This window comes from Anoplophora glabripennis, unplaced genomic scaffold, assembly GCF_000390285.2.
Source record: "Anoplophora glabripennis isolate ALB-LARVAE unplaced genomic scaffold, Agla_2.0 scaffold109, whole genome shotgun sequence".
NCBI lineage: Eukaryota > Metazoa > Arthropoda > Insecta > Coleoptera > Cerambycidae > Anoplophora > Anoplophora glabripennis.
The window spans coordinates 404,894-418,173 of record NW_019416246.1 but is presented as its reverse complement, the minus strand read 5'-3'; the positions used below and the strand labels follow the sequence as shown (position 1 = coordinate 418,173).

The 13,280-nt window shown below is 33.6% G+C and overlaps 1 protein-coding gene across 1 annotated transcript in view; it reads right to left on the bottom strand.

Moving 5' to 3' along the window:
- LOC108904934 (kinesin heavy chain) overlaps positions 1 to 13,280 on the bottom strand; it is a 71,534-nt gene that overhangs the window by 5,207 nt on the left and 53,047 nt on the right. The window contains exons 11-13 of the mRNA XM_018707658.2: positions 1,798 to 1,915; positions 1,213 to 1,472; positions 943 to 1,154 (exon numbers count right to left, since the gene is read on the bottom strand). Coding sequence (XP_018563174.1) covers positions 943 to 1,154; positions 1,213 to 1,472; positions 1,798 to 1,915 — 590 coding nt within the window. The remainder of the gene's footprint in view (positions 1 to 942; positions 1,155 to 1,212; positions 1,473 to 1,797; positions 1,916 to 13,280) is intronic.

Below are 13,280 nucleotides of genomic sequence, written 5' to 3'. Positions count from 1 at the left end.
CCAATAAATTCTTGGTTTGTTTTGTTTGATTTTTTGAAGTTCGTTGTTGTCAAGGAAATATACAGGGTGTTTGTAAATAAGTGCGAAATATTTTAGAGGGTGGTTGCCGAAGTTATTTTGTGAAAAAAAGTTATAAGTTATAAAAGTTAAAAGTATATAAGCATAAGTTGAAATATACTTCGTTTCCGAGATACAGAGTGTTTAAATTTTAATTTTTTATTTATTTTCATTAATTATTTTAAAGAGTTTTAAAAATATTGACTCGAAATTTGAAAAATGCTTTGCAGGGATAAATGTGCATTTTTTGGGGCGATTTGAATATTTCTACTTGCACCTTTAAATTAGAGAATAACAAAACCTACAATAAAATGTTTAATTTTTTTCTCAAAAATTGTGCATCCTATGAAAAAAAAAAATTAAAGACCCATTTCATTCAGAATTGATAGTGCATTTCTAAAAAATATCAAAACGGGAAAACGTCAGTGGCGTACCATTTTTTTTTTTATTAAAAAAAGTTGTGGCATTCTCGCACGAACGCCACTGGTGCAAGTAGAAATATTCGGATCACCCCAAAAAATGCACATTTATCCCTCCAAAGCGTTTTTCAAATTTCGAGTCAATATCTTAAAACCCTTTGAAGTAATTAATAAAAATAAATAAAAAATTTAAATTTAAACACTGTATCTCAGAAATGAAGCATACTTCGATCTATATTTATGAACTTTTTTTCACAAAACAACCACTCCCTAAAATATTTCGCACCTATTTACAAACACCCTGTATACAAACTCACGAGAACCGAAAGTTAAAACAACACATTCAATAGAGTGCTAAATAAAATTTAGTGTGAGGCATTTAATTACAAAGATGTAGTATTAACAAATAATAATAAATTCAACTTCCAAAAGTTTACAGTTTTAAGAGAAATTTGTAAAAACTCACCTTTATCTCCAACAATGAGGGATCTGCGCTTTTGAGCCTCATCATTAGGTCTTGGAGAGTTGTTGGGTCCGGTCCTTATTCCGGCAGTGGCAATGTTAACTGTGTGGTGTTGTCCTGCCCTTATGGGTTTCGCGATAGTAGCGGCGGGTCCTCTTCTAGCTAAGTTCTTCTGTCTTACTGCTTCCTTGATACGATCGACCTCGTATTGATATCTAAAATAAATATTTTTATACCAGGTGTGTCACAACGCAAATAAAGTGAGTGATGTACCTCTTGCGATCTCTCATAGCCCCTTCTTTGGCTTCCTTAAGCGCTGTTTCTAACGCCTTCACACGCTCCATTGTGGCACGTAGACGCTTTTCGAGCTTGGGCAATTCACAACGTAAGTCAGCGTTATCCCTGACAAGCTGTTTGTGAACTTTGGTAAGTTGATCGAGGTTATTCTCCAAGAATGAAATCTTCTGCTTTTGGGCGAGTGATCCACCATCCTCCTCGTTGTCTTCGGATGACATATTTTTCTTCATACGAGCCTAAAATTGAATTACCCGTTTCTCATTTGCCTTCAGTTACATAATTGTGTGACATTAAAACAATAATTTAAAAGTAAGTATACCCGTGTAAATAAATAAATGAGAAGTACTTAGGTTTTATTATTGATGTGTTTCATTATTGTACTTAAATAATAATAGTAGAAAATTATTGTAGAAACTTAAGAGGAATAGGAATTATACTGTGCTACAATTGCTATACTCCAAACTAATCTCCAAACAGCTTGGGAATGGGTAAATGCAAAGATTTTTCTTCTAGAATATTTGGACATTTCCTAGTAAATATATAAATAAACAAATAAATTACCTGTAAATCTTGAACAAATAATTTCCTCAAATTGTGCAAAGTCTGAAGCTCCTTGGCCACGGTGTCTTCTAACCCTTTGAGATCCTTCCTGGCTTGTTCACGTCTCTCATTGGTAGCACTGCAGAATTACATCCATTTTCAGCATTTTTCATGATTGTGACTGCCACACCACGCTCACACAGATAAAGGTTTGGTTAGGTTTCATTTTATTAATAAATCGTCTCGCAACCAAAAATATTACTTAACACTATATTGCTACAGAAAAAATATCACATAAAGTCATGTATTGCACAAACGACTTACTTGTTTACCCTAATTTAATACTTCTAAAATTAGTCAACAATGTATTTGCTTTACTCTGACGTCTCAAAAACAATTATTTTTTAGAATTCAGTTTTCAATCCCAATAAAAATATAATTTTTTTTCCAATCAAAATACTTAATATATCGATCTTATTTACATTTTGCTTGTGGCTCAATATTTACATACTTCACATAAAACCATTTCGTGCAGAGCATTTGAGCAAGGCAAAGGCATATATTGTCACGACATTTATGTATATACAAATATTAATACTATTATTACTTCAGCACGGACATTCCAATTTGCCAATTAACTTTAGGTCTCAAGGATTAATTTTTGAATCGGATGTTATGATTTAAGAATATTTGAGTTTTAAGAACATTATTCAAATTCCATTAGGAAGGCATTAAAAAAATATTAAAATATAAACTCATAAAATAAAATATTTTTATACTGAACGCAATAAAAAAAAAATATGAAACAGTAATAACAATAAAAAAAAATCTCTGCTATGCAAAATGGTCTTATTTTTTACATGTATCAAATTTTGAACTTAAAAGAAAATAAAAAATGTAAAGAAAGTATATAAAGTGCTAAACTATGATATATAAAAAAGCAAAATCACTGGCACTGGCAGTGCACAGTGGTAATACGAGTCAGCCTTCTGGAGAAGGATTTGTTACACGTGAATATTTCTAAAATAAAACTCAACCAAACAGTGGTGTGACAATGCCAAAAAAAACTTAAAAATACTATCATAATCACAGGAAACATAATTATTACACTATGACTAGAGGAAAATAGGCAAGATTAAATGCATACATTTTTTGGTACATGTTCTGGTAATCACAATTTTGATATTTTTTTTTTAGGAAAATGTATGGTGAATGCTTTTAATAATTTAATTTGTGTAAACAAGTATTATTATTTTTATAACAGTATCTAAAATTAAGCAATAATTATTATAAATTTAAAAATGGTTTTGTTATAAGAGTATTTGGCGAGGAGTGATCCATTAGACGAAATTAGTGTACCCTTTGATCAAAATACTGTGGGAATAGATTGGAATAACATGGATTATGATGGAATAACATGAAATATGATGGAATAAAACGGGATGACAGAATACCCCGAAACAAACCAAATACTAGAGAAATACGTAGGAATAGGATGAAATATACAGGGTCGGAAAGTCCCCATGGTTCATCGGCCGTTACGTGAATAAGAAGTGGATCTTATTTGTGGAAAGGCGAAATGGGCGGTGACTATTAGACGCCTTCATTATAGCCATCTTTCTCTATCGCACGGATTTCTATGAGTTTCTTTATCGCTCTCACATAACGGCCGATGAACTATGGGGACTTTCCGACCCTGTAGATAGAAATATATTAAGAAATTTTACTTTTACTCCAGTGTATACAAAATACATTGGAATAATTCAGTAAATGTAGTTTCGTAATGAAAATAATCATTGCTATTTTTTTTTTATTTTAAGTTTAGGGAGAAGCATCTCTGAGGTCTTAAAAATATTATATTTAGAAAAAACAGTAATCCTATATTTGTGAAATCAAAACGTTTTCTGATTTCAAAAATATAATTCTCATATATCATCTGTTTTTGTCGTCTTAATTTTTCCTAGAAAAGATTCTTTAACAACATTGGGGATATTCCAATCTCCTTTCCATCCTGCTCGTTATTATTAAATTTAAATTAAATTTTAACAAAAACAAACTGATAACAGTAAAATTGGAACGTTTAAAACAAATTTTTCATATAGGACTATACAGGGTGTCCGGAAATTATGCATCAAGACTTCAGGATTCCTCACAAAAAATTAGGGTCACAAAGTCCTATAACAATTTTTTGAAAACTCAATATTAACAGATAGTGTCAAAAAAAATATTTTTTTTTTTTAGTTTTTCTTAGATAACTTTTTTATTTGTGATTCGATTTTTTCCAAGTCTTTCCTATGTATTACTAGTGCCGTTGTAGATTTATGTTCCAAATATGATGCAAATATTCCAATGCCAAAGGACCTAACCTGACCTTAATCTTCAATCCATGGCCCACAACTTTTTTGTTTTCACGCTTTATAAATTTGAACAGCACCATGTTAGGCCGGTGTCCCATGCATCTGAAATCCAATGTACGATATCCGAAAATATTTTAATTCGTACGAATGATAATATTATAATTCACATGCATCCGAAATTAATCTCATAGAAATCAAGTATAGAACCATGGAATTTATTACAAGATGAAGGTGAAACATTTTCAAATGGCAAGCATAGATATATATTATAGAAAATATATGTAGTATTATATTTTCTACATTCGTCATTATAATATAACATTTATTTGACTGTAAATATATCAAACAACAATCATAGTATGTTAAAAACTGAAAAAGTGAGGTTAAAAAACATACGATTTTGGATAAAAGTTAAAATTATTTCTACTTTTTCCGACGTCGTATGAATTTAAAAAATTTCGGATGAATATGAGCGGTAAAAATTTGAATGTATATTAACCAATAGGAACACTTTCGGACCTTCGTATCGTCAGATTTCGGATGCATGGGACACCGGAATTAAACAGTATCAAAAATTATTTAAAAAAGTATCTCTTGTTGCGATACAATAAAATGAACCGATTCTGAGAAAAACGACTTCAAACATTTTCCTGCGTTAACGCTGCTTTAAACTGATTTTTAAGATTTACAAAGGAGGCTTTGAAAACAATAACTTAATGTTGCCTTAGCTACTTTTGACAGATATGTGAATTATTCTGTTGTGATCATTTGTGTGTAATAAGTATCGTGATTAAAACTGATAAAATGAATAATAATAATAACAATCATAATTATAATAAATACTCGAATGAGGAGCTGCGCGACATGCATTATTATTATGGCTTAGCTGCGGCAAATGCAAAACGTTTGTATCGAGATGCATTTCCAAATAGAATTCCACAACCGCATTGTTCAGTACTGTCCATCAGAAATTAGGTGAGTTTGGCTCTTTTAAGACGAGGCGGTTTGATGTCGGTTGCCCACGACGAACTCGAACTCCTGGGGCTGAAGTTCGTGTTTTGGATGTGGTTGATAATAATCCTGATATAAGCGTCAGGTTAATTGCATCGCAGGAAAATATTCCCAAAAGCTCAGTCCATGAAATTTTTCAGGAACAACTCCTGCATCCATTCCACTATCAAAAGGTCCAAGCCCTACTCCCTAAAGATCCGATTGCACGACTGAATTTTTGCAGGACAATTGTAAATCTCCGTGATGGCAACAGAAATTTCAACAATTCAATTCTTTTCATGGACAAAGCTGGATTCGGGCATGATGGTGTAATAAATCTACATAATAAACATTATTGGTGTGACGAGAATCCTCATTTAGTGGTGCAACGTGGGTTCCAGAATAAATTTTCTGTGAATGTATGGGCTGGCATCGTGGGAGATCATTTAGTTGGGCCACATTTCTTTCCTCAAAGGCTTAGTGGTGGGGTTTACCTCCACTTTCTACAAAATGATCTGCCAGTTTTGTTGGAAAACGATCCTATTGGAGTGTGACGTGCAATGTGGCTACTGCATGACTGTGCACCGCAACCTGTGTACAGTTTAATGGTGAGAGGGCACCTCAATGAAATTTTCCCTGAGAGGTGGATAGGGCGTGGTGGATTCATAGAGTGGGCTGCCAGATCGCCCGACTTGAACCCGATCGACTTTTTCCTTTGGGGCTATGTTGTCACTGGTATACAGAAGGCCTCTGAATAACGTGGAAGAGCTGAGGCAACGAATTATTGACAGTTTTGCAATAATAAGAGCAAGAGGGCATATTCTTCAGGGTTCGTCACAACTTTCTGAGAAGAATGAATTTGTGTGTCGAAAAGAAGGACAACATTTCGAGAACTTATTATAAGAGCATAGACTAAATAAAAATGTTACTTAATAATGTAGTTAGTGAATAAATTTTGTATTGATGAGTTGAAACTATGAATATCAGTTTAAAACAGCGTTAACGCATGAAAATGTTTGAAGTCGTTTTTCTCAGAAACGGTTCATTTTATTGTATCGCAACAAGAGATACTTTTTTAAATAAATTTTGATACTCTTTAACATGGTGCTGTTCTAATTTATAAAGCGGTGAAAACAAAAAAGTTGTGGGCCATAGATCGAAGATTAAGGTCAGGTTAGGCCGTTTGGAATTGGAGTATTTGCATCATATTTGGAACATAAATCTACAAGGGCACTAGTAATACATAGGAAAGACTTGGAAAAAATCAAATCACAAATAAAAAAGTTATCTAAGAAAAACTAAAAAAACACCCTGTATCCCCGTTAATATTGAGTTTTCGAAAAATTGTTATAGGACCTTGTGACCCTAATTTTTGTGAGGAATCACCTCCTGAAGTCTTGACGCATAATTTCCAGACACCCTATATAAAAGCATATTTTTTGCGCTTGTATTTGAGCGAAAGTGAACTGTTTTTTACAAGTGAAACCTAATTAGTTTCTACTAATTAAGTGAAAGGAACACCCTGTATATGGAATAATTATTTAATAGTGTTTTAAAAGACGTGATATTAATGACTTTCTGTTACAATTCAATTTCAATATAAAAAAACAACAAAAGTGCAGTTGCAGAAATAATATTTATATAGTATCGATATAAATTAAAAACAATCTGACCCAGAAAAAAGTATGAAGCAATTACAAGACATATTTATATTGTTGAAATTAGAAAAACCTGGCGTTTCACTTAATAAACAAAACTTACATCTAGAAATTGCACAGACCCCACAAAACTTTTGTAGAAGAATAAAAATAAAAAAATATATTTTTTCAAATCTATTTATGGATTATAGAATCATTAAATGTCTATGTCTACTTTTGTCAGTGCTGTAACATTTTGGCATTATTATTATCTTGTGTAATGATTATTCTATATAAAATAATCTGAAGTATTATACTTTAGTGCGCTTGTAAACTATTTACGATAGAATATTCATTATATTCATATATTCTAACAAAAAGTGATATACTGCGTTTTTCAGTTCGGATGAATCAAACTTTAACCACAAATAGAACTCAATAAATAATTCAGAATTGCCTTATAAAGCAAGAGTCTATATATCACCGTTTTCACTGTACAGAGCCATATTGGTAGGTCAAATTTGGTTTGGTGTTAACATTTATACATATCCATAATTTACTGAAAAATTTAAAAATTGGAAGTCAGTGGCGTAGGAATGAGGAGCACAGTGGAATTGTTTTTACGCCAATGACCTAATAATCATTTGGGATTTATTTTTAGACTTCGTGGACAATTCTACATAAAAAAAGTATACTTGTTGAAAACCACTATAATGTATCGTTTTACCGCAAATCACAGTTGTATAGGAGATCGTTCTTCTCTTAGAAACAGTTCTAGTTTGAAATATGGAGGATATTACATTCAAGATAAATAATTTTCTCCTTATATCTCAAAACGGCAAACTGGCAACAATGCAATTAAACCCGTGAATGTTAAATTAGATAACAATTATATAAAAAAAAAACATGTACAGTTGAACACCTTTATTGATAAGGTTGATGTTGTAGTATAGAAATTTTATATTTGAGAAAAGAGTGACCCAAAAAAACCCCTATTTTTTGCCCATTTCATCGACCTCAAGAATTCAATTCAAAAGTGGTCCAAACGATAGCTTATAGTGATTGTTTAGTTTTAGTTTTTAGTTTAGTTCAAGTTGAGCATACATTCAATTTTTAGGATATGGCAAGTTATTTGATTAATCTACGTCAAGGCGACTCTGACATTCTCGGTGACCTCTTGAGTTATCTTAAAATTCTCAATAAATACAAGCAGTAACATTTGTAACGTAAAATTTTCCGTTTTTTCGAATCTTTCATTATATTTTACCAAAAATATAGTACAAGTTATAATAGATTTTTGTAAACAATATTTTGCATAGCAAATCTTGATGGATTTTTATATCCACTTAAAAGATATAATACTTAAAGAAGTCACTCGGTTTGACGAGAAATCGGTTTTTTGGCGAATTAGGGTGCAGCTGAGTCGACGGAAGATACTTCTCTTAAGAAAATAGTTGCGTATTATTTTACATGATCTGAGTGATGAAAATGAAACTCATTGCTTGCAAAAAGCATAGTCCCTTACAACATGATGTTTTCTTAAAGAATATCTAATCTTATCCTAACTGCTGTAAGGGTACATAATTGTATGCATGCAATAGAATCAATTTTAAAAAATCGCTAATATACACTTTGATTACCCAATTATTTTTTTCTTTCATTATTATTAATCTTATATCCAAATTATCCTAGTTCAGTCCTTCGGATAAAAGGTTTAGAGTATCTATCAGATTTTGTAAATCTCCAACATAAAAATACCGATTAATTGAATATTTTCAGTAAAAATCCAGATTTTTTTGTAAAATTGGCAGTACATTAAAACAAAGTGTTTGGTAAAATCTAATGGTAGATTCATAAAGAAAAAAATATTTTACATAGGAAATAGTACACTTTGCATATTTGAGAATCTTGAACACAATGAACGAGTGTGCTGAGAATGTTGGATTCATCTTGGCGTGAACAAGCCAACTAACAGGTTCAACTTGTCATAACGCCAAAACAAAAACTATGCCCAACTTAAAATCTTGCCTAAGTATCACCACAAGCTATTATTTAGACCATTTTTGAATCGAATTCATGAGGTCGACGAAACGGGCGAAATTTTGAGTCACTCTCAACTGGAAATATTTTGAATTTTTCACCGATTTATGATTTAAAGTACTGGTGGATAAATGATCACATATATACATCACTCAATAAATATAATTAAATTATATGCAAATATAGTTATTATATTTCCTTGTTATGATTAGAATAATTCTAAAAGCTTATCAATTATTATTGCCAATTTCAAAAACACATTTATTTCGCTAGTGTTTCAGTTCAATAGCAACAAAATACCTAGGATAGATTAGTGCCGCTAAACTTAGTACCTTAATTTTAAGAGGATGCTAAGCAGGTATAAATAAAATGAAAACCTACATATTCCATATTTATTGCTAATAGCTTCTGCTATCAAGATAGAGGATGGTACTTACGAAATCAGTTTTCTTACCACAATTCAGTACTTACTCGTAGATTTGTGGAGGTTATATTTTGTGAAGAGACACCTGCTATCAATATACACGTCTATATGTAATTACAATAATCCAAACACAGTGTTGTACAAATAGGAGTTCCTCTAAGGTCACACAAAATATTTGAGGGTAGTTTTTTTTAATTATTATATCATTTTCCTTTGATTCAGTTTAGATGTTTTAAAAATGGTATCCTTTCAGGAGTTTCGATTTAACAAATCATTTCCGAGATATTCTGAATCCAACTTATTAAATCACATGAAATGTTACAAAATCAGTTATCACTTTTCAACTGAAAAAACTATAACTCTACAATAAACCAATAATTATTTAAAGTGAAAACAATTTTTAGATTTTTTGCCTAGATTTACTTTTTCACTAAAAAGACAACTCCCTGTATGTTTACTGGTGGGATTAAGTATTTTGAACAACTGTTATTCCAAAAATTAGTTTTATTTTAAATAAGTACTAGTTTATTGAAGTCTTACAGTTTTTTCTAGCTAAAAAGTAAACATTGACAGCATAGCATATAATTTTTTTTAATATAAAACTGTGTTCTTTTTTTTAATATACATTTCCACCATAACATTAATATTCTGTATCTCAGAAATAGAAGAAATTAGGAAAAAAACATATTTAGGTCAAAATCAATGTGTGAGGTCATTATTATTGGTTTTCAAAAAAGAGTCTCAAATTCCTCACAACCTTTTTATTAAAAAACTATTTGACTACTAGTTTTAGGGTATATTATGCACTTTGTAATTTGAAATAAAGAACCCCGCACAAAACATATGGGAATTGAACACCGGTCAATTTTTATGAAACTTCGTAACTAGGCTTAAGACTATTAATGGGCACCAACCCCCCAAAGGTGAGGGGGATGCACTTGACAGATTATCGGTCAATAAAACTGCCAAAATATTTTACTACTGCAGTCGAACCTACAGCCACCCAAACTGTAACTAGGCTTAAGACTATTATCTCCAAAACACTTAACCCCCCCCATTCCTCTCCCACCCCACCAACTACCAAAGCCTGTCATGTGACTTTTGCCTGCTTACTGGTTGTGTAACTCTTTAATCGTGAATTCCATTTCACAGCCACCTAAACAATCACTACTCCATTGAACCACCCACCCCCAACCCAAATCCCACGGTTGGAGTCGGACCAATCCCAGTTCTTATCGAAGCCTGACATGACTTTTCCCTGCTTACGGCTTATGAAACCGTTCAATCTTGAATTCCATCCTACACCCGTCTCATTGTTTAATATCCTTTAACCCACAAAAAGTACCAATTCTTTAATCATTATTTCCATCCCAAAGTTTACCCCATCTGATCACGACCAACACCCTTTGACTAAATAACAATTGAATCCCTTACCCCCAATTCTAAGCCCGGGGTTGGAAGGTGAACCTTCCTTCTTCGTTCTCTCCTCGAACCAAAGCCTGCCGTATGAATTATTTCTGTTTACGGCTTCTGAAACTGTTTGATCATGGATTTCATGTCCCAGCTACCTTAACAATCACTACCCTATGCTCTTAATGCAAAAGGCAAAAAGTCGTATGGAAAGTTTTGGTACGGAGTGGAGGGGAGTGGGAGTTTCAATTTTCGGAGGTTGAAGGGTATTGAGTAGTAAATATTTCGATAGCTGTAGGATGAAATTTACGATCAAATGGTTTTATAACCCGCAAGCAGGAAAAGTCGCATGTCAAACCTTAATACGGAATGGGGTTGGTCTACCCCTCCCAACGGTGGGGTTGGGTTTGGTGGGGAGTGGAGTATCGGGTAGTGATCGTTTAGGTGGCTGTGGGATGGAATTTACGATCAAACGTTTTTCCAACCAATAAGCAAAGAAAAGTCACATAACAGGCTTTGGTAGTTGATGGGGAGGGAGAGGGATGGGAGTGTTTCGGAGATTATAGTCTCAAGCCTAGTTATGGTGTAAGTGGCTGTAGGTTCGGTTACAGTAGTAAAATATTTCGGTAAGCCAATTAACCTATAATCCGTCAAGTGGATCCACCTGACCTTTGTGGGTGATTTTGAGAGGTTAGAAGGGGTTATAGGGCTTCGTACTCATGGAGACTTTTGATCAGCATAACGAGGACTATCAAAATACGAAGTTTCATAAAAAATTGACAGATGTTCAATTTCCATATGTTTTGTGCTGGGTTCTTTGTAATATGTTCGTTGTCTAGTATATCTAGTATATCGGTCGATAGTCGCACGATTTAAGGCGTCAGTAATTAAATCGATGTGTGCTAATTCTGCCCGAATTCGATTCCCGCGGCCGGTAGACCGTAGATTAGCTATGCTTGTACGAAGGATTGGCACCCTCTGTGCAAATATGGTAGGTTAGAAGAACGTTGGCTTGGGTCAATGTGAGAGATTGACACCGGTTGGCATTTGACCACCCCCCTAATTAATGAGGTTTTCTAGGTTTCCCTCATTCCTGCACTAAATGGTGGTTAGGGCTTACCAACATGTCATTCCTGGGCGCAAATGCGGCCTGCTTAATAATAGTAATATGCCGCCTCCTCTCCCACACAAGTCTCCGACTTCTGGGCTAATTCTCGTAGTTAGAATGAGGGGTAGAGATATTATTATTATTATCTGTTAGTTTCATTCCTTTGTTTTGACATTGTCATAAAAATGTTCATAAATATTAAAATATAATTTCCTTAACCCTTTCCCTTACTATCCAGAGTTAACTTGGAATTGACCTTCAGATTTAAAAAAAATGGTAAGGCAAAGGATTAAAAATGTGAACCTTTAAAAGGAACCTGAAGGTGGGGTGCATAATGTAGACCTCGAATCTAGTAGTCAAATAATTATCTGTTAATATGAGATTATAGGCAATTTAACTTTTGTTTTTTAAATCATTAATATATTTAGGTTTTGTTATGTTGTATTAGCTCGAGCGTGCCTGGAAAGGAAGTGAATCAACGAGGAACGCGACGGGGAGTATATCCCGGACACCGACCAATGGGAAAGCGCGGCGCTAACAGCGAGCACGGGGCGGAGCCTACGTGTACCGCACCAGAAACACATAAAAGTCCGACGATCTCGAGTTTGAGTTCAGTCTTCAGTCTTCAGTCAGAGTCTTACTCTTACGTCCGCCGCTACAGTTACAGCTACGACATTACAAACAGTTAAGTTTAAAGTCATTCTTCAGTCTTACTACAGTTCGGTCCAAACGTACGGTCAACAACCAATCCGAGTTAGTACATGCCAACACTAACTAGTGCAAATTATCAAACAATCCTAAATTCAGTGATAAATCCAAGTTAATCAGTTTCAACATTCACACCGTTCAGCCAAGTGCAAAAAACTTAAGAAACGTCGCTTCTTAAAATTCCAGTCACGCCGACAAGAATTTCGTCAACGGTTAGATCAGTCGATTACCCGAAATTGTATTATCATAAAACTAGTGTTTTATTCCTGAAACTCTTCACGCCAATCATACTTATCCTAAACCTCCTAAAATTAGTGAAGTGTACAGTGCGAGCCTTCTTTGGATTAACATCACGGTACTAAACTACCACCGCAGACTTCGAGCCAATCCAGAAGCCAGGGAGCTGCCCAATAGACGTCAAAAGCTAAGTAAACCCCTTTCTGTGTCCCAAATCGTCCGAAAAGTCGCGTATTGTTATCTTAGCTTTCAGTCAAATCAAATCAATCACATTTACTATAACCTTAGTTCTCAGTTAAGTAAAATCAAATCAGTCACACTTACGCTCACCCAAACCATTCGGACAGCATTCGAGTTTATACTTGTTATATGCGTTTATGTGTACTTGCATTTCCAGCCATAGTCTCAGGCCGGTGCAAACTTTTAAGGTTATACGAGGCATAGTCAAAAGTATTTACTACAGGCTCATTTTATTTTAACTTAATCAAAATTATATGTATAACTTTTCTGCCAAAGGCAGATGGCGCCCGAACCAACCTTAAAAAAAAATGAAAACCGAATAACAGTTTCCATTTTATTTTGACATGGTTAGC